This window comes from Stegostoma tigrinum, chromosome 28, assembly GCF_030684315.1.
Source record: "Stegostoma tigrinum isolate sSteTig4 chromosome 28, sSteTig4.hap1, whole genome shotgun sequence".
In the NCBI taxonomy this organism is placed as follows: Eukaryota; Metazoa; Chordata; class Chondrichthyes; order Orectolobiformes; family Stegostomatidae; genus Stegostoma; species Stegostoma tigrinum.
In genome coordinates this window covers 13339206-13357939 of record NC_081381.1, presented here as the reverse complement: position 1 = coordinate 13357939, position 18734 = coordinate 13339206, and the positions used below count along the sequence as shown (strand labels likewise).

At 39.5% G+C, this 18734-nt stretch overlaps 1 protein-coding gene across 1 annotated transcript in view; it reads left to right on the top strand.

Annotated features, from left to right (window-relative positions):
• Nucleotides 1–17783, top strand: part of pex14 (peroxisomal biogenesis factor 14) — a 245068-nt gene extending 227285 nt beyond the window's left edge. The window contains exons 8-9 of the mRNA XM_048561444.2: nt 8065–8156; nt 9539–17783. Of these exons, the coding sequence (XP_048417401.1) occupies nt 8065–8156; nt 9539–9977 (531 nt within the window). The 3' untranslated portion in view covers nt 9978–17783. The remainder of the gene's footprint in view (nt 1–8064; nt 8157–9538) is intronic.
• The last annotated feature ends 951 nt before the right edge of the window (nt 17784–18734 follow it).

Here is an 18734-nt window from a genome sequence, read left to right as displayed (position 1 = left end):
TGGAGGCATTCTGGTTCTGCTGATGTGCGGGGACACAGGGCACCTGAGTGTTCGTAGAGTGAGGGATTTTGTTTGTGGTTTTGTTTTCCTGGAGCTGAGGATTCATGGAGGAGTTGGGGGGAATGATATGGATGTTTCCTTTTCTTTTGGCCCTTTCTTTTATTTTTACTACTGTTTTTAATTCTGTCTTTTGTGTACTGAGATTGCGCTGGAGGATGGTGACTTTGTGCACTTTTCACTGTACTCCTTTATTTCTATACTTGAGTACACGTGACAATACAATCGAAATCAGTGATTTGCCACCAGTTGACTGCACATATTGCCGTCTACAACCTGGTAACTGATCCAAGTGAGGGTCCGGGTAATAGTCTAACATAGAAAATCGGGTCAGTCTGCAACCGATCAAGGATAGGCTGGGAAGATGTGGCCACTTGTTCCAAAATTGGAACATGAGAAACTGCTCCAGTTGTGACAGTGGACATCAGAATCAGGCCATCACCACGCTGTGCCCTGAGAGATTCACTCCTGATGTCATTGTATTCATTCGCACTATCAGCTCAAGCTGTTGAATGAATTCTTAGCCTCAGTGTCAAACTGTAACGGCTTTCTGAGCTGCATGAATAACTCAAAAGCTCCTACTCTCTCCCAGTTCAGCTCCATATCAACTTTTGCCTTATAGTGTTGTAAAGTGTTTTGAGATACTTCTTGTGGAGGTGGTGGTGCGCTGGTAACGTTGCTAGGCTAATAATCAAGCACTCAACTAACGTTCTGGGGGGCAGGGTTTGTATCCCACCACGGCAGATGGTGGAATTCAAATTTAATTTTAAAAATCTAGAATTAAAAAGCTAGTCTAGTGGCAATCATCTCAATTGATGTAAAAACTCATCCTGCTTACTCGTGCCCTTTTCAGGAAGGAAATCTGCCGTCCTTTCCTGGTCTTGCCTACATGTGGCTCCGGACCAACAGCAATGTGGTTAGCTCTTCACTTCCCTCTGGGCAATTTGGGACGGCCAGTGACACCCACATCATCCCATGAATGAATCTTAAAAAATAGTAAGAAAAAAATTAAAGACCTTTAGAAATGCACATTGTTGTCAAATCAGATTGTTGAATTAAAGTTCATGGCTTTTTTTGTTTCCAAACTGAAATACCTCAACAGGAAGGGAGCTTCAACAAATAAGAAGTGTAACTGTAGAAAGCTATCTAACATTTCTGTGCTATGTCTATTGAACATTCACAATTGAAGTGCTTCCCTGATTTTGGTTTGCAAGAGAAGTGGAAACCTCTAATTGCTAACACTTAACAGCCTTTGAAAAATGCTCTCTGCTTAATGGGGCAAGTATATATAGAATTGACACATTCTTCTAAAATGCAAAGTTTATTTCAGTGACCTTAATCGACTTTAGAGCCTCACGAGACTAATGTTATTACTGACTTGAACATGCACAAGACTCATTCAGTTCTTTTCAAACCATCAGAAAGCATCAAAGATTCTCTCTGATGTGTTAACCTATAAATCTGCACATTTCTCTCCAGTTTGCGAGTGATGAAAGTAAGGAACAATGAGTGAAGCCAAAAACTGGGGTCTGAATATAAACCAAAAAAATTATATAGTTATGGTGCAAGTCATCATTGATTCCTTGCCAGTCTTCCAACTGTCCAGATGCATACCAGCGTAATCTCCCTCAAAGATCCCACTTCAAACATAGGCATTCATCTATTTCTTTTATGCTGAAGTTATACTCTATGGCCTGGAGTTTGTGTTCAAATAAGTATTAATGCCACTTACAGGTGACATCTAAGTAACTTGGAAACTTACCTAAGTTGTTAGTACATGTGAAACTCCACAAGGAGTGAGGATTCTCTCACTGAATTTGCTTCATTCTGGCTCCGCAGAAATTATTAATGCAGGTGAAAATGGCAGAGCTCAAGGTGCAGTAAATAGAAGGAATGCCCAAAGAAACTTCAAAATTGAACTGCTGCAGTATGTGTCAAAACTGATTCATGTTAGAGTAATTTGAACATAAGATTAAGGTGGAATTATTTTATATATATATTTATGCATACAAGTTTACATCATTTTTAAAAGCTAAATGAATGATATTCATTTTAAAAGTTCATAAATGTATACACATTTTTATAGAAAACAATGTTAAAAAGTCTGAACAGTTTAAAAGGTCAAATCCCCGACCCATGGCCTTTTTAAAAATAAATGATTTACAGTAGTAGTGTCCTCACTGGCCCAAACCTTTTACTTAATTGCAAAGTGACTCCAGATTCTCCTGTCTCCTGGAAACACCAGGTATGAAATGTTGTAACAAAATTATTTGCATATTAATAGCCCAAGTTCTTTTCAGTGTTAGCTATTCTAAAGTTGAGGCCAGAAAATGTAGTTACAAAGTTCTGGAGAGCACAGAATGGCTCAGTGAAATTTTGAGTCATTTGCAACAGAGCATGTCTCCCAGAATTCCTGTGCCTATCACCAGAACGGTGTGGCAAACGCTGCTAGCTTTGCCATCAGTAGTACAGCCAAGTTAGAGCTTTGCATTGATGTGTACTGCTAAAACGAGATGTGCATTGCCAAGTTCCAAACTTGCAGCATTTCAGACTTGTCTATCACCTGCTCATTATTTGCATAATTCATCAAGTACAATAGATCTTGAACTGGTATAAAGCTGACCTTTTAACATGGCATTAAAAGAGCTTGAGTGTTCTATTGGGTGATACCTTTAAATTTCAAAAGAAAGATCATACAATAATGATTTTTTTTTTGCAATATTCAATATTACACAAGTAATGAAAGGACTAGTGTGTAGAGTTCCACTCAGAGAGGGGAAGCTTGTTTTGGGTCATTGCAGAGTCACACAAGTAGCAGTAAAATTTTGCCTGCCCACTCTCAGCACTGCAGGATCATTTTACTAATATTACAGTAAAACTGAGTCACAGGCAACTCTAACAAAACACCTGCACTTGACAGAAATTATCCTGATCAAAAGCAGGACACAGGGGTTAATGCTTTGAATAAGATATTTCTCCTCGTAAATGGTGAAGGAACCATTATCTACATAAAATGACAAGAATGTGTTGAAAATCAGTTCATGTAACATTCCATCTCGGACCAGGTACGAACTTTAATGTGTGGGAAACAAAGGTTCTAATGAAACAGTGAAATAACACAACAGGCAGCTCATATTACAGCCCTCAGAATTAATTTCAAATTTACTTTGGAAACATAAGGGCCTTGTATCAAAGCCAGTGTGGAAAACTGCAGAATTGTTTCCAGGTGTTCCGAGTGATTAGCAACACATGTTTCTTATATAAACCACTCATCGTTGAGGCTTAGGGGTTTATGACTGTTAAGCTGTTAACATTACTTAAGTGATAACAGTTGGCAGCCACACAGCCCTGTGAGGCAGCATTACCTGTGCACGCACATTCAGAGCCATAGTTCAGCAATATGTTGATCAATACCAAAATATTACGATTTTTTTCCTCTTGAGTTCTGTTGATATGTGTTGTATTAGATGATTGCATTTAAAAACTCCCACTCTCCTTCCAAAAACTCATACTGACTCTCGAATACTTTCTTGTCTGATGTAAAAAGGCAGATGTTCCGAAGCTGTAGTTTAAATACAACTTCATGTTTTGAGCTGTAGAATCCATAGAAATGGTGAACCCCAGTCATATGGCTACAATCACCCAAATTGCTCAGGGCGGACGTGTTTATGTTCGGCCAAATGGTGGAAGGATCTTGTCGAACACTGTCCGTGTCCCTACTATTAGGCCAGAAGCTTCTGGTTCAAGTTCCACCTGTATCATAACACACTTATAATGGGGCAGACACAGTGACTCAGTGGTTAGCACCGCTGTCTCACGATGACAGTGACCCAGTACAATTCCAGCCTCTGTGTGGAGTTTGCACATTCTCCCTGTGTCTGTGTGGGTTTCTTCCGGGTGCTCCGGTTTCCTACCACAGTCCAAACATGGATGAATTGGCCATGGGAAATGCAGGGTTACAGAGATAAAATGGGGGTGTGTGTCTGGATGTAATGCTGTTCAGAGGGTTGGTATGGACTTGATGAACCGAATGGCCTGCTTCAACACTGTAGGTATTCGGTGATTCCATGAATCAGTTTGAGGTGACTGAAAAATACAAACTCTCCTAACCTATTTTGTTCAATGTGAAAAACCATTGTACGTCTAAATAAAAACCGTCTGAGTCTGTAAATCAGGAACAAAAACAAATTTGCTGGAAAAGCTCAGCAGGTCTTGCAGCATCTGTGAAGGAAAAAACTGAACTGAGGAAGGGTCACTGAACACGAAACGCTAACTCTGTTTTATCCTTCACAGATGCTGCCAGACCTGCTGAGCTTTTCCAGCAACTTTGTTTTTGTTCCAACATTTGTCGAACGTAGATTTTGTGTAGTATTTCATTCTGTAGCTTAGATATCCTAGGCATACTGATGACAAGTCTCTACCTTTTTCGAGACTTGCAAAGTTGACTGTTTACATGCAATAATGCAGTACATGCAATAACGCAGTGCCACAGTTCGTACAGTTGTATCCTGGACTAGTATTATCCCCCAAATAATCCTGTTAACAGCAAAACCTGTCTCATAGACTTGGCCTTAAGTAACCAATTGTCCCGAAGACATTGAGCCTAAGTTGCAGTTTCCAAACTTCAATATTGGTTCAGTCATAAAAAAGATCCATTTCCTTAACTGCTGATATAATGAGAATTATGACTTTGGACTGAAGATTCCATGAAACTACTGATGAGAAATTCTGATGTATTTGGTATTCTTATTAACTGAAAAAGCACTCTCTTTTAAGACCGAAAGCGTAGGGCAGCCCTCAGTCGGTCAGAGCAACATCTCTTGAGCATGCCAGAGAAGGTCATGAACCTGTAAGGTTAACCCTGTCTTTATCTCCCCAGGGAATGCCTGACATCTTGAGTATTTCTAGCATTTTATTTTATTTTCAGATTTTCAGTACCTGCCATATTTTATTTTATATATTTTTTCTTTACAGTTTAGTTCTAATTGATTTGAAGTTTGCTCGTTATGACCTAATTCCTTTTTTAAACTGAAAAAAGTGCTGATTCCCCCCTTTGGTTTTTTACAAACTAAAATAATATGCAGAAGTAGTGTTGGGATTAATATGAGTATCTTTTCTTAACATTGTGGTTTTTTTGGTAATTTTTTTTGTAAATTCTGCAAAAATTCTTAGAACAAGAGGTTAAAGAAAAAGCAAGTTGTGTGTCATTTCACTTAAACCACTCTAAGACAAAATAAGACTGTCAAACAATCTTGTTTGTGGGAGTTTACTTTGTGCAAATTGCCTGCCATGTTTCCCATATTAGAATAGTGACTGTTTCAAAAAGTACTTTGTTGGCTAGAAAGTGCTTTGAGGCATTCTAAGATTTATACAAGTGCAGCATAAATGCAAGTCGGTTTTTCTTTTTCTTCTGTGGCCATTGTTGACATTGGTTGCAGAAGTTGACTCATGACAAACCTTTCCCCATTATTCGAAAACTGTTATCAGCCAGAAACAAGTTATTTTCAGCTTCAGGATAACACGATTGATAGCAAGAGTTTGCAACTTCTATCAAGTGCCTTCCAATGATCATTGGTCCAGTAGCAGCAAAACAACTCAGATAGTCATTATCCATGTCTATCATACTGCTCTGTCCTCAGGATTGGCTGAATTAATTTAGACTATTCAGCTGTAACCCATTTAATATGTAAACTTAGCATAAAGTTGCTTGCAGTTAAATATTTGGTCTGATAGCAAAGCGGCATTATACCCCAAGAACTTTGCCATAAAACATGTGTGGTGTTCTTCATGAATAATTTTTCAAACCTGGTAGGTTTCATATTTCCAAGTTGTTGTTCTTTGACTTTGACATAAATTATTTGTGTAAATGATAGAGAGCAGATGGGATCAGGCTTTAATGTGATGCGGCTTGTGATAATAACCTGTTCGCATTCACCCAAACGTGAACGTGAGCACCACCACTTGGGTGAAATACTGGTGACTAAAGATTTTGAGAAGACTTGTAGCTCGGGTTGTGGATGAGGTTGTTGGTTTGTTTGCCAAGCTGGTGGGTTGGTTTGTAGACATTTAGTCACCATACTAGGCAACATCATCAGTACACCACCTGATGAAACGTTGTTGATCTGACCTGCTTGTTATTTAAAAAACCACTTTCAAAAACAACGGCTACCCAAAAAGCGTAGTCTGCAGTATTTACCCAACAGACAACAACAGGAAGGCACAGCATGCCCAGATACACTAGTCACTTTACCATACATCAAGAACGTATCAGAGAGGACCATCTGACTACTCTGACCATGAGGAATCATGGTAGCACACAAACCCACAGCTACATTATGACCACTAACAATAAGAATAAAGGGTCCCATACTCACAACTAACAGGACCAATGCTATATATAAAATCCCGTGTAAGGACTGCCAGAAATACTACACTGGACAGACTGGGAGAAAACTAGCTCTCCGGGTACATGAGCACCAACTAGCTTCCAAAAGAAATGACCAACTATCACTCATTTCCATACACTTGGACAAGAAGGCCACTAGTTCGACTGGGACAATGTAACCATGCTAGGACAAGCCAACCAAAGACGCACAAAGGAATTCCTAGAGGCCTGGTACTCAACCGGGACCTCCATCAACAAACATGTGGAAATAGACCTCATATACCAAACACTACGAAGCAGAACCAGAAATGAGGCCAACCACCACACCAGGTTGGACCCATATAAATAACAAGCAGGACAGGCTGACAATACTTCATCAGAGGTGCACTGATGATGTTACCTAGTACGGTGAAGAAACATCTGCAAACCAACCTACCAGCTTGGCAAACAAATCAACAACCTCGTACTGATGTCTATGAAACCGTGGCCCTGGTTAAGAAGCTATATTTGAGGGAAGTATTACCATTTGGAACATTTTCAAATACTTCTTTTCAGTAGCTGAATGCCGCTTACAATAAACAGCCTTAGTCTGTAATGAACCAATTCCTTCATGTTCCACTGTTACATATTGTTTAGTGTGCTGAGATTTAACGTTTTACTTTGAAGAATAAATAATATATCCATCATATTTTTTCGAGTACCTTCAGAAGTAGAAAATAACAAGGTGCTACTCCATACAGGTTAAAAAAAACTTGATCAGATTTATCTACGAGTGATAAAAATATGTGGAAGAAAAGGCATGGTAAGATGCCAGAAGGAATAGAGATAAAAATCCCACTGTTCATTGTTTCTGATAGTGCAGCACTGTATTAGCACTACAGTTCAATGTTATTTTGGATTTTATGTATATACTTGCAGGGCTCTTGAGTGTGCTTTAAATTTCTGCCAAGAAGATCACTTGCATTAAATCCAAATTCCCCAGAATTTTTATGTTCAATTAATGTTTATACTGTGATCATGCTGTGCCCACCTGAGGCATTTGTGGTACAACAACTGGGCAGGCTCGCTGCCTGTTTGTTTAAACAAAGCCAGGGCCTTTAGCAAGAATGAAAACATGGCATTTCTTACACCAGTGCACTCTTCTAGGCGTGAGAACTACAGATGATGTCTTTCTGCTGGCCTTCTACCAGAGCACAAGATATGGACCTATTTTGTCACAGGTGTAACCATTAAATCTGCTTGAATAGTTTCAGTTTATCTCCTGGGAGAAAATGAACATTCAGTAGCCCTGAATATTGAGACAGTAGCTTGGCTAGTCACTAATGACCACCTAGTGGCGAAGGACAGCACAGTATTTTTCAAGTTGGGGTAACATAAGCATTAGTAAGAGAGATCCACAGGGAGATCAGCACTTCCCACATTCAACGTTGAGAATGGGGAAAGGCGAATGAATAAACAGCATAAAAAAATTTAAAATGTAATATGACTTGTGTAATAAGACTCGGCACCCCAGATACCAGTTACATAACACCACACAGCCAATAGTTTATTGAGCTGAAAATAGATTTTGTTATATTTTATTTACCTTTGAAACTTAAGTCCAGTTATTCTGGTTTCTTTAGGTTGCCTCTTCAACAAATTGGCTTCTGGAATCTCAGAATGTGAATGAATTGAAAGCTGAGATCACCTCATTGAAAGGGCTTCTCCTAAGCAGGTAAAGTTAACCTGGATTGGCACTGAAATTTGTCTGAAAGGACCTCTTTAGTCTCTGTGCAAAAGGAGCGCCTTCACTAAAAGTTTTGTAAAACCATTCAGTAGCGATCCTTAAGATGAGCTTCCTCAAAGTCAAATTGAAAGAACCATGGCCTACTGGGAGCCGTGGATCCGGGTTCAGTGCCTCATCTACACAGATGGACAGTCAAAGCTAATGGCTTCAAGATCGTAAGCTGGAGGAGTCATAGAGATCTACAGCACAGAAAAACCCCCTTTGCCCCAACATGTCTGTGCTGCTGAAAAGCAACCACCTAATTATTCTATTCCCATGATCAGAAAATAATCAGAAAATATTTCCACTGCTGACTATAGTCCAAAGGCAGGCGCTGCTCCCCACAGTCATATCATCATTTAACACACACCTTTAGAACTTGAATATCAAGAACAACTTGAAGTTCTAACACATGCGGAACCGTATTCCAGTAAGAGCATATTCCATTTGAGAAAATAGGCAAAAACAAAACTGTGCAAGGTGGTAACTGGAAAATACATTTTCATAAAAGCATTTTTTCAGACAGTTGCACAATGACGCCCTCACAGAGTCTCATTTTAAACTTTACCCTCCACCTTCATCCACCCATTCCCTAATTCATCTTATTTATTGTTGTGAATGGTTCTTAGAGGGTTGTTGTTCCCAGGCTGGCATTTAGTTATTTAGGTTATCTCTCTATTCTCCTGACACCTTCCTGGGAAATGACCTCGTCTTTGACTTTTGGAGGCAGCCTTTACACAAAACCTTGCCATCGTTCTCCCAGTTTGTTGCCATGCGAAATCCCCACAGGATTGTCACATCATTTTTCCAGAAATGTTTTACACATAATGCAGGCTGGCTCACAATCAAAAAATCCTACTGAATTAATAAAATAAGTTTTTTTTAAAACACATAGGATGTGGGCATTGCTGACTAGGTTAACATCTATTGCTCATTTCTAGTTGTTCTTAAGAAGATGATGTGGAGCAAGTTGCAGCACTTGACACAAAGCTAGTGATGGAATGGTGACATATTTCCAAGTCCGGGGGTGTTTGTGATTTTGAAGGGGACCATGCAAGTTCAGAAAACAAAAAATGCTGCAGATCGCAGTGGGTCAGACAACATCCATAATAGAGAGCAAGCTAGCTAGCTCTGATAAAGCATCATCTACATAGAACGTTACAGCGCAGATTCAATGGGCTAAAAGGCCTATTTCTGCTCCTGTATCTTATGATTTTGTAGTCTACGAAAGCCTAACTAATTTACTACTGTTGCTGCAGTTATTCCCAGTGGGTTTTTCTGAGACTCAGCTCCTGGTTGTTAACACTCAAGATCTTGTAATTTGGTTGCAGGCGACAGTTCCCATCTTCACCCTCAGCTCCGAAGATTCCCGCCTGGCAGATTCCTGTCAAGCCATCGACAATAACAACATCGGTAACGGCCAATCACAACAACAGCAGCAGTGACATCTCACCGGTTAGCATTGAATCTGCTTCATCCTCTCCAGCCACAGAGAACCATAGCCATGAAGGGGCTAGTCTTAGTGGCCATGTCATTAACAGCAGCAGTGTTGACGTTAAATGTCAGGTGAGGATGGAAGTCCAAGGTGAAGAAGATAAAAAACCTGAGAATGAAGATGAGGATGAAGATGATGATGTCAGTCATGTGGATGAGGAAGATTGTCTGAATGTACAGACAGAGGATAGACGAGGTGGGGATGGACAGATAAATGAGCAAGTGGATAAACTACGGCGTCCAGAAGGTGCCAGTAATGAAAATGACATTGACTAATTTGCAAATGCGATTGGCCTCCACAAGCAGAAAGTCCTTAATTCCATTAATTGACTGTAAATATTTGCTTATTGCATCCTGAGTGGTGGATTTTTGCAATCCAGCAAATTACACATGTAGCACATGTAAACTCCAGATGAATATGTGTGGCTAGTTACACCCAGGTACATTTTGGTGCAACATCATTGCATCACCAGGTCTGAAGAGTCAAGGGTTTACTTTAGCACGCAAAGAGTGAAGTGCCTCGTTGGCGAAAAAGTCAAAACGCTCACTGTAATCTACCTGGTCATAGATTAAAGACCCCATAAAATTCCACATTTCGCTTGTGATGTGTTTTGTCAGCACTTGGTCAACTGTCAGTATGATTCAGAATCAGCCAATTAATCAGTTGGGGATTGGACTCAACTTCTGTAGGAAGTAATTATGACAAAAACAGCACTTTCTTGGGTGTCAGCTGTTAGAAGCATCTCAAGGAGCTGGTGCAGTTAAAGCCTGCTAAGAACATGGTTGGAAATGATGAATTTGTGTTTGAATTATTAGTGTACAATAGGAGTGAATAGAACTGGCATGTTGATGTTTCATGTTTGCATTAGAACATCTTTGGGTTCAACTGTAATTGCAGTACACGCAGTCTCAGACTGAGATAGAACTGATGAATGAGACCGTAATAAAGTTGATTTTGTTTCGTTGGGCGAAGTAGTATCCAAGCTACCTTCTAGTTTGAGTTCAGAAAATCTTTAATGGCTATTTGTATAATCTCAATATTAAGAGGAGACGTATTGTCATGTTGAATGTCACAGTGTTGGATAGTAAGGTCATTGTGGCAAATCCTGGACTCAGAAGATATGTCTGTTAGCTCTTAGTTTCATTTCGCGGAATTACTCTATTTAATTTCATTTCTAGGCAGCAGTATAGTTTTATCTTATGACCCAAGTGTGACAGTTTGTCATGACACATTCATCAGGCATTGCACCCCTGTCTTCTAATCTGGCTCTTACTTAATGCAGAGACTTTCAGCAGTCCAGTTGGTAAAATGTTGATATCTTGCATGCTTTGTGTGAGGCTGGCGTTTCCTTGGAAAAGCAACATCTCCCATGACATTTTAAGCACCTTTACTTTAATTTGTTTTGTCTTGATGAAAAGTTTTTAATATAAAAGGCAAAAGAATGGTGATAGTGGTAGAGAACAAGGTCATGTTTGTCAGGGGTGCATTTGTGATGTTTAAATTAAACTTTACAGCCAAGCATGAGGTGGTTTGAGACACGTATTAATTATGAAATACGGTTTAGGATGGAAGCAATCTGGCATTATATCTTTAAAGTTATTTAATATACAGTACTAGGGTGGAATAGAACCATATCAAGGATATTTTGAACGGGAGTGAGAGAGGCTATAAATAAAAATAAATTGAATATGTTGGTTTTGTAATTTGTAAACCTTAATTTTGCAATCTGCACACACACACACACACACACACACACACACACACACACACACACACACACACACCCAAATATCATTGTGATGCCTTTCAGGTAAGAAGGTGTTTATTTTCAAACATTGTGAGCCATCATATTTTGCCTGGAGTTCTCTGATTGCCAAGTAATTATTTCAGTGGTAATTATTTTAATCAAACATTCAAATCATACAGTTTTGCATTTGTGCTGAAGTTACATCACAGGTAAATTTTATGATGAAAACATCCTTGACCTTTCTGATGGGAGGAATTCCTGTTTGTTTACTTATCTAACACAGGCTCAGAGATAGTCTATTGACATTAGATTAAATATCGTGACGAACATTAAAAATAAACTTCCAGATCAAGGTGATGAATAATAAAACATGGTTTATGACCAATCTGGAGATATGGCTGTCTTCTCCCACATTGTTTTGCTAAAGCAGAATGAAACAACACTTTGAGGAAAGGTGATTTAGATGGGTTGGTGATTCAAATTCAGTTAGAAACCAATACTTCCAACTTACTGTTCCAAACTGCAGTTTGCCAGCAGTAATTTGGATTGCACATGATTTTTGGAATTTGGAGCAAATGCTGCACCACATTAACTGATTTGCCTGGAGGCCCAAACAAAACAACAGAAGTTCAGCTATATTGAATTCTAACTATATACTGTTTGATTTTATTAAACTTCAATGCCAAGTGTATCAAGATCCTCAGAAAACTAGAATTTTTGGCAACAGGAGAAGGCTGTTGCATGGATCTTATAGCATGGAATAAGATCATTCGGCCCAACTTGTTGCTGGTGTTTATGGTCTGCACAAGGTTTCTCTCCGTCTTCTTCATTCAATCCTTTTCTGTTTGATGTTGACCCCACCTTCTTTACTGTTCCATCTTTTCTTGTTTGCCACAAAACTCATTAATATTTGATCCATAATGTTTCAATTTAACAAAAGGGCTCGACTTACCCCCTCACTCCTGCACTGATTTAGCATTTGTATCCGCTGATACCATAGCTTTGGCCATTAGTGAGTGGTTTACCGGAATTGAACTTGTCTCTTCCAAAAAAAAAGTCAAGCCTAAATTACTTTTAGTTTCCTGATAACTTGCTCATATCCTCCTTTTCAGTACTTTTAATCAATCTGTTCAGACATGATAACACCCTCTGGAGCAGGTGGGATTCGAACTTAGGTCTTCTGGCCCCTTTTCTCTCCATATTGGAGCCACACACTGAACAGGTGTCTGCTTCGAGTTAACTCTCACCCCTGACCAGATGACTGTGTATTCATGTACCTATCCAGAGCATATCAATTGGCACAGATGCAGTATTTGGAGAGTACTGCACTGTTGAAGGTGCCATCTTTTGAAGAGGGCATTTAACCAAGATCCGGTTTGCCATCTTGTGATTGTAAAGATCCCTTGGCACTGTTCAATGTTGTCCTAATACCCTGACCAATGTTTATCCTCAATAAATATCAATGTCTATACCGCTGTTACAATCTTGTGTGGAGATTGTATTTCTTATATTAGGGCAATAACTATGTTTTAAAATGTTACATGTTCCCAAAATTTTCATATAGGGTTAGGGCATTGCCGGCAAGACCCAAATTTGATGCTGTTCTCTAGTTTCCATTGAAACCAATTAGTTTTTTAGGACATTTCAGAGGACAGTTAAGTGTCAGCCACATGGCTGTGGATCTCCTATTGTCTCTAGGCTAGACCAGGTAAGGACAACAGATTTCCTTCTTTAAAAAAAGCAGTGATCAAGATGGAGTTTTAGGGCAGTCAACGATGTGACATGGTCACCAATTAGACTGACTTTTAATTCCAAATTTTAAATTCAGTACCTGCTATGGCGAGATTTGAACCCTTGTTCCCGGCACGTTTTTCTGGGCTTTTGGATTACTGGTCCTGTAACATTGCAAATATGCCATTGTGTCCTTAATTGGCTTTAATGTGTTTTGAGTTATCTTGGGATTGTGATGATGTTTCTTTCTGAAACATTTTTCTCCAACAAATTTCTGATCGTGGGAAAATGGTAGACCAGACTGGGAACGGAATGGTGCAACTATTGTGTGTGTCGCATGTGAAATTGTGTTATCAGATCTAAGGGATACAGCAGTGTGTGAGTTGCTTGAAAGGGAATTGAAATTTAAGTTTTGAATTTGCAGCAGTGATATTAATGGTGTTAAACGTGACCCATGAAGTCCTGGACTTTGTAGCCAGGATGTGTGATCAGTGCAGTTAGAGTGCCCTTTCCTGCAAGTCCTGATCTGAAACGTTAACTTTCCTGTTTCTCTGCTGCCTGATCTGCTGTGTTCTTTTGGCTACGCACTGTATTGACTCTGACTCAAGCATCTGCAGTTCTTGCAATCTCTGCAGGTAGCCCTGCCATTCATCTGACAAGGATCATCTACAAATAGGAAATGGATTGTTCAGACTTTGTACACAGCTCCTGATCATCTGCTGCTGCGGTAAAAAAGAAGATACCATCAAGGCTCCCACAACTAAATTATTAGTCTTAAATTACCAAATGGTGCAGACTTAAAGGCAGTCCCAGTATCCATGTGCAGTTTCAGTAAGTGGTGAGTAACGTGACAAGTCATTCCCTCATTAAAATTGAGCTTCCATATACTTGCCAACACGCAGATACCTTTTTGGCCCTGCATGTCCACTCATTGGGAAATGGCAGATTGAGGTGGAGACAGAGAAAATCAAGAATTTACTGCCTTCTTTACCCACTTGTACCCTGATTAGAGACTGCCTTTAATCTGTATACTTGCATTCATAAGGACCTTAGACGTGACTTTTTTAATTGCTTTATAGGATGTGGACAAAGCCAGCATTTGTTGTCTATCCCTAGTTGTCCTTTATCTGAGTGGATTGCTTGAGTCACTTCAGAGGGCAGATAAGAGTTAATCACATTGCTGTGAGTCAGGAGTCATGAAGACCAATCATCTGGGCCTCTGGATTACAGGCTCAGTGACATCACCACTATGCCAAAATCTCCCAAAACATAAACAATCTTTTGTGACTGTTAATATCTGGGCACAATTCATTATATTAACAATGAAAGGAATCTGGGGCAAATAAATAGCTGAATTAAAGGAATTGAGGGTATGGTTCGGATAACGTCTTGATATAGAGGTACGGGAAGTCTTAAACATATGTATTGTCCAAAGCAAATCTTACACGTTGCTTCAACAGAGATGTGATGGCCAAGTGGTATTATCGCCAGACTGTTAATCCAGAGACCAGGATAACATTCTGGGGACCCAGGTTCGAATCCCACCACGGCAGATGGTGGAATTTGAATTCCATAAATATCTGGAATTAAGAGTCTAATGTTGACTTGCCGATTGTCAAAAAAACCTATCTGGTTCACCAATGTCCTTTAGGGAAGGAAACTGCCATCCTTACCTGGTCTGGCTACATGTGACTCGAGATCCACAGCAATGTGTTTGATTCTTAACTGCCCTCTTGGCAATTAGGGATGGACAATAAATGCTGCCCAGCCAGCGACACCCTCATCCCGTGAATGAATAAAATAAAACTAGCTAAAGTCATTAAAAAAATGTCATATGACCGACATGGGCCGAAAGGCCTTATCTGTGCGGTGGACTCTGACTCTATAATTTGACTTTCATTTCTGCTACAGGAGAACTAAACTATTATCTTTGAACCTTTCAACATTCAAAGATCTACATATTTCATGACAGCTCATCATTTCCAGGTTGATTTTGCTGCCAGCCAAATTTCTGAAGCCAAGTTAAAACTGAACATAAAAACATAGATTGTAAGAGCAGGAGTAAACCATTCAACCCTCCAATATGTTCATGGCTGAATCTGCACAGCAAGTGAAGTGGGCAACAAACTTTAGCCACAACGGAGACTAAACTATTCCTTTGAGCAGCTTAATTAGTGTCTGTTTACATCCAATCACTTCAGGAAAACAGAATATTGTAAAAAAATCCATGAACAAGTAGTTACAGTTGCTGTGATCCTGACTTTTTGTCCTTGTTTGGGGCAGTTGGTAGATAAACTCAGGGCTCAGTTAGCTACGGTGGCCAAAGGCTGGTTTACAATGCAGACTGATGCCAACAGCATGGGTTCGATTCCTGCAATGGCTGAGGTTACCATGAAGGACTCTCCTTCTCACCCTCTCCCCTCCCCTGAGGCATGGTGACCCTCAGGTTAAACCACCACAGGTCATCCGAGAGAGCAGCCCTCTGGGATTACGGTGACTTTACATCTTTAATAGGTAGGCTCATTAAATCAAACCAACATGTTGTAAAGTGGCAATGATACTGGGTAAACTATTTCAGTATTGAATAGTTTCCTCTCAATTTTTACATGGCTGTTTGATGATCAGGTTAACAAACAATGTAGAGATTAGGCAACTGGAATGTTAGTAGCAATTAAGTGAAACTGTGGCATCAGAAAGACTGTACAGTGTAAGAGGAAGAGAAAGTTGAAGGATATAAGGCTTTCCTGCAAAATAAATTATTTGAATAAAAGTGTGTAATAAATCAGAAACTGTGAAGAGATGAGCAAGAGAAAGAATATGTATGGTGTCTTATTTGGAAATTAGAGGGAAAGCTTTGCACTTGCAATGACCATTGTAATATTAAAATGTCCACAGGAAGGATCCACACTGAGAAATTTAGATTGGGAGTGATAGTTCAGAAATGGATGGACAATCATAAAACTATGTTTTTCTTGTGCCATCTCCAGGAGTCTGAGGGAGGAATAGAAAATCGTTCTCAGAAATAGAGAGCACTTTCCAGCCGAGGATAAATAGATGTATAGAGAGTTGAGCTGTCGAGAGAAAAAAACATATTAGAATGTATCCTAATATTGGATAAGATCTAGGGACTCAAATTAAGATCAGCACGAATCTACAGAGAACTAGGTGGATCTTTTTAAAAGAAGATGATTGTTGAACTTGCTAGAACTCTAACAAAACTGTCATCAAAGGCTCTCCTGGATCTAAATGAAATGGGTCAGGAGCAGCCATGTGTCTGAGAGGCCAGTGAGTTAAAAACAGAGGATCAGATTTAGCATATGAGTTGTGTGGAAGCTGAATAGCCATGACATCATGTATCTATATAATGTTAAGAGTGTTGAGAAGTGCATGGTGCCAGATCCTATCAAAAAGCTCGGAGACAACTATGACAATGGCAAATGAATTATAAAAGAATTCAAAAGAGCAGTTCCAGAGGTGTGTAACACAACCGAGATGATAAATCATGGGAATAGCCAATAAAAACCAAAGTGGCATTTACGGACTAAGGAAAGCTTACATAGTTTCTACATCACTTTCATGGTGGTCGATATTTAATTTACTTTAAACCATGCAAAGCAGAAAAGATATGGTAGACATCTTGGTGAAAAGATGGTTTGTGATCAACAAATGTCCAATAGTATGTGGGTGTGAGAGTTGTTTTTAAAGACCTTCTCAACAAGATAGTTTTATTCCAAAATATAGCTATAAGAATTCTTGTATAGTTTTATGTGTAGGGAGATGGTCTCCACTTTTGGTTATAAAAATAACACATTTTCTAGTTGAACTACTGGAACAAGGCAACAAATATAGCTGTATATGTTATCTACTGCTCTTGATGTGTAACCATTTTCATCTTTTTTACTATTCACATAAGCTAACGCATACCTGTCAATATTTGAAGGACAGTTTACACTGTCTAAGATGGCACCAAAGCTTGTGATTTTCGTTACTTGCAATGTTGTAAATGAACTATTTGATATCTGCACTCTGCTGCCATTGTTCAGACCGTCCTTGCGATTTCTGATGCAAATGTGACTTCCTTCCTTCGACCATTTGGACCTTTGGCTGACAGTGATTTTGAGGCTTCACCAGTGAGGGTAACAAGCTGAACTACAAAATCAAATTGTCTGCACTGACTTTGAAACAACCTTTGTTGAGTTTCTGACTTTATTTTTGTTCGCGTGCTGGCACACCAGATTTTACAATCACTGTCCAGAAATTAAAATCGTAGTTGATGCTCTGAGATCTTCCCCTTTTGATATTGTCACTGTTTTAACCACTATTAATCACTTAGGGTGTTTATGCCAATAACCCAACAGTTTATACCATTTTTAACTTATTCTCCCCCGCAGTGCTTAACCCGCAACTGTAACACTAAAATCTACAGCTGTACTTTTCGAATGACTGTCTTGCCTGTCTATTCGAGCATGACAAGCAGTGTGTATTGGGCAAGTGGAGAATGGAATGGTTTTAATTCTGTGAGAGTGTTGATTGATCCTGACATTGCCTCAGGTGTTTGGGCATTGTTCAATGCAGTTGATTCTACCTGAATGTATTGATCATATCACAATAAAAGTGAATAGTAAAGAAAAGTTTTCAGTCTATGCCTGCTGTATTTATTTCTCCCCAGGTTGATCCCTCGTTGGAGTTTAGAAGAATGACAGGTGATCTCATTGAAGCATGTAGGATTCTTAAGGAGCTTGACAGGGTAAATGCTGAGAGGATGTTTCCCCTCATGAAAAGTCTCAGACCAAAGGGCATAAGGTCAGAATAAAGGGGGGCCAATTTAAGACTGAGATGAGGAAGAATTTATTCTCCGAGGGTTGAGAGTCATTGGAACAACTTGTCACAGAGAGCTGTGGGGACAGGGTTCTTGTGTATATTTAAGGCTGAGACAGATGGATTATCAGCCAGGGAGTTAAGGGTCATGGGGAAACAGCAGGAAAGTGGACATAAGGAGTGTCCGATCAGCCATGATCATGTTGAATGGAACAGGCAGACTTGAAGGGCTGAATGGCCTACTCCTGTTCTTATTTCTTATAGTCTAAATGCTATGCCAAGAAAAAAAAGTACAGTATTGTGGGGGGAAAGGATGCAATAAATCTTTAGTTATATTGGTCTAAACATATTTTTGCTGTTAGATTGTGGTAGTGAAATAATCTCTAAGTCCCATTCCTTAATTATTCAAACCAACAACCCGAATTGCGATAGCACCTTTATTGTGATGGATGATCCAAGATACCTCTCTCATTGCAAAGGAGAAAAGGATGAGAAGTAAAGGTCAGGGTAGGGACAAACAAATTCCCAGTCAGAGAGATGGATTTTGATGACGTTTGTAAGGCTGGGGATGGAGGGAATGGGGTGGAAATTGAGGAGCATAGGATCCAAGTACCAATGATGCCGAGCGAAAGGAGGAGGTTTGGAAGAGGTTGGGGGAAGAAGTAGGCTGGTTGGGCTGGCACTGGATATGGAGGAGGATCTCACTATAGCTTTGTGATCAAAGGCACAAAGATAA